We start from the raw sequence: 2,500 nt of genomic DNA on the forward strand, positions 1-2,500 counted from the left end.
CCCCCCCCCCCCCCCAGCCCCAATATTTTGGGGTAAGTATGCATTCCACACTATGGTTTTTCTCACTGATGTGTTGACAGGTGGACTGTAGACTGTAGCTCAGTTGCCATGATAGTGACTTCCTTGCTGGCCTCCTCTCTTGCTACCTTTATGGCACCTACCCTCCAATAAATTGGTGTAGTGTTTTTATAATCAGTTGGTGAGCAAGGAGAAAGAGGCCTCTATCCTGCTTCCAAACAGAGTGCATCGAGCTTTCCCTTCCCCTTAGTAGTAGCCATAGCCGTAGCAGCCATGTGATGGATACAGTTGTAGCATGTCTACCTAAAGTGTTAATTAAACTGGCTCACCTAACTAGCCAAAATGACAGCGGAAACCAATGTACAATAAATGAGTACCCAAGTCACATGTGCAATAATAATACGGTGGGCTCAAAATGTCAGTCAGCAACCACAACAAGGATTATGCATTCACAGCAGAGCTGTTCAAGAACTTGTATGGTGGTTGAAACAGCCACTGTTAACCCTGGCAGAGATCTCTTTTCTCTCACTAGTCCACCAGCAACAGAAAAATTAATAAAGAGATCTACATTTACATGTATGCTAGCAGGTATAAACACTGGAACTGATTTACCAAAACTTTATTATCAACATAATATCAAATACAAGGTGTTACCAAAGAACCCAATGGGAACTCGGAAAAAATCCGAGCCCCAGATGGGATTCAAACCCACGACCCTCCGTGATCTAGTATGGATGCTCTAACCACTGAGCTACTGGAGACTCTATGGTGAGCTAGGGTGAAATGAGGGTATTTGGCTCGAGCTGCATCACGCAGCCACAGAGTCAAATATCGACTGACGGCATAATTGACTCTGTGGCTGCATGATGCAGCTCGAGTCAAATACCCACATTTCACCCTTGCTCACCATAGAATCTCCAGTAGCTCAGTGGTTAGAGCATCCGTACTAGACCACGGAGGGTCTTGGGTTCGAATCCCATCTGGGGCTCGGATTTTTTTCGAGTTCCCAGTGGGTTCATTTGTAACACCTTGTATTTGATATATGTTAACCATTGTCTTTATTATCAGCGTCTCAAATAAACAAAAGGAAACATGGGATGGCTTTGTGCCGACATTTTGCAAATCATTCTACTGTGCTTCTGTATTTTGCATGTACAGGATTTCATTACTGTGGGACATTGTGTTTCCTTGGCTAGAATTTTGGGGGACAGTTTTAACTAAAGGGGGACAGATACAATGTACGGCACATGTGTACCTTGATTTTTTTGCCAACAAGTATTTTTCCATTAATTTATAGAAAGAACATCACCTCCTTTTCATAAGGCAACCAAATGCAATCAAGTAACCAACTGTTTTGGAAAGAACGTGGTTTTGTTGTTCTTTTTTTTTTCCCTTTCTTTCTTCTCCTCTCCATGATTTCAATGACTGGCTGTTCTACACTTGTGTCTACATCATTTTCTGCTGATGCAGTCTGGCTCTGAATAGAGGTGAAAAAACTAAGGGTAGTCCATGGACTGGTGGTCAGCGAAATGTACCAACCCTGTTATATGACCTTTCACGAACAAAACATTGCGCAAATACAGCGGAAATTTAGAGGGATTACTTACGGTATATTGTGTACTACCTACCGAGATCGCTACTTGCGGCGAAAGCTGAAGACAGCGGCAAAATGGCGCTGGGTTTTGACGCGAAAGTATTCGTTTGACGTTCACTTGCTGGAGGACGCAGCAACGGCGAAGGAATATCGGGGATTTCTGGAATGTCTGCCCTCAAACACGACATATAACCAGATGAACTGTTACTTTCTGATGGACCTTTCATTGCTCCATCGGTCATCGTTCTCATCGGCAAAGTTACAGAACAACTTGCCAATGGATTTGGGGTGTCCGACACCTTCGAAGACGCCATTCCATTCCAGATTTGAGGCTTGCAAATTACTTTCTCGTGCTCTTTTTTTTATATCATGCAACCATTTTGAAAGCGGAACCTCTTCATGGACATCTTTTCAAGCAATCGAAGAGCTAAAGGAAAATCGACTCTATTTTGTCCGCCATTTTGTAACCGTCACCTGATGTGGAAGATGAGAATCTGGAACCAACACCAACCCTAGTACCAGGACTCCACAGCCCGTGTGATAAACAGATGCTTCAAAAATTGAAAGCGGAAGAAGGAATAAAGTTCTCTCGGTAAGTTGATATATTAAAATGTAAGTGTGACAATAAGAAGATAGAAAGTAGAAAATAAGGGCAAGATGTGTTAATTGTCTATGGTAATGAGAAATCGAGTGAATCGTTGCGTATTATCGTCCTATCGATTTTGCTGTACTCATACATGTATATTAATTTTTCCACAGCCGTACGTGTTATCGGTCATAATCCATTCTTATCTTATAAGCTCAAGTCTTATTATCGTTATGCAAGATCACGTATCTGTATTTTTCGAGGCGCTAGGTTACATCTCTGTTGTATTTGTATTCTTGTTC

General features: G+C 42.2%; 2 protein-coding genes across 3 annotated transcripts in view; one reads left to right on the plus strand and one right to left on the minus strand.

The window, feature by feature from the left end:
• LOC138000644 (coiled-coil domain-containing protein 158-like) overlaps positions 1-2,088 on the minus strand; it is a 42,453-nt gene extending 40,365 nt beyond the window's left edge. For both annotated transcript variants that reach the window (XM_068847202.1, XM_068847201.1), the window contains exon 1: positions 1,647-2,088. In XM_068847202.1, coding sequence (XP_068703303.1) covers positions 1,647-1,926 — 280 coding nt within the window. In that variant the 5' untranslated portion in view covers positions 1,927-2,088. The remainder of the gene's footprint in view (positions 1-1,646) is intronic.
• Positions 2,089-2,139: 51 nt separating this feature from the next.
• Positions 2,140-2,500, plus strand: part of LOC138000645 (tolloid-like protein 2) — a 62,059-nt gene continuing 61,698 nt past the window's right edge. Inside the window, exon 1 of the mRNA XM_068847203.1 lies at positions 2,140-2,204. The gene's annotated coding sequence lies outside the window, so the exon portion shown is untranslated. The remainder of the gene's footprint in view (positions 2,205-2,500) is intronic.

Source organism: Montipora foliosa, chromosome 4 (genome assembly GCF_036669935.1).
Source record: "Montipora foliosa isolate CH-2021 chromosome 4, ASM3666993v2, whole genome shotgun sequence".
NCBI lineage: Eukaryota > Metazoa > Cnidaria > Anthozoa > Scleractinia > Acroporidae > Montipora > Montipora foliosa.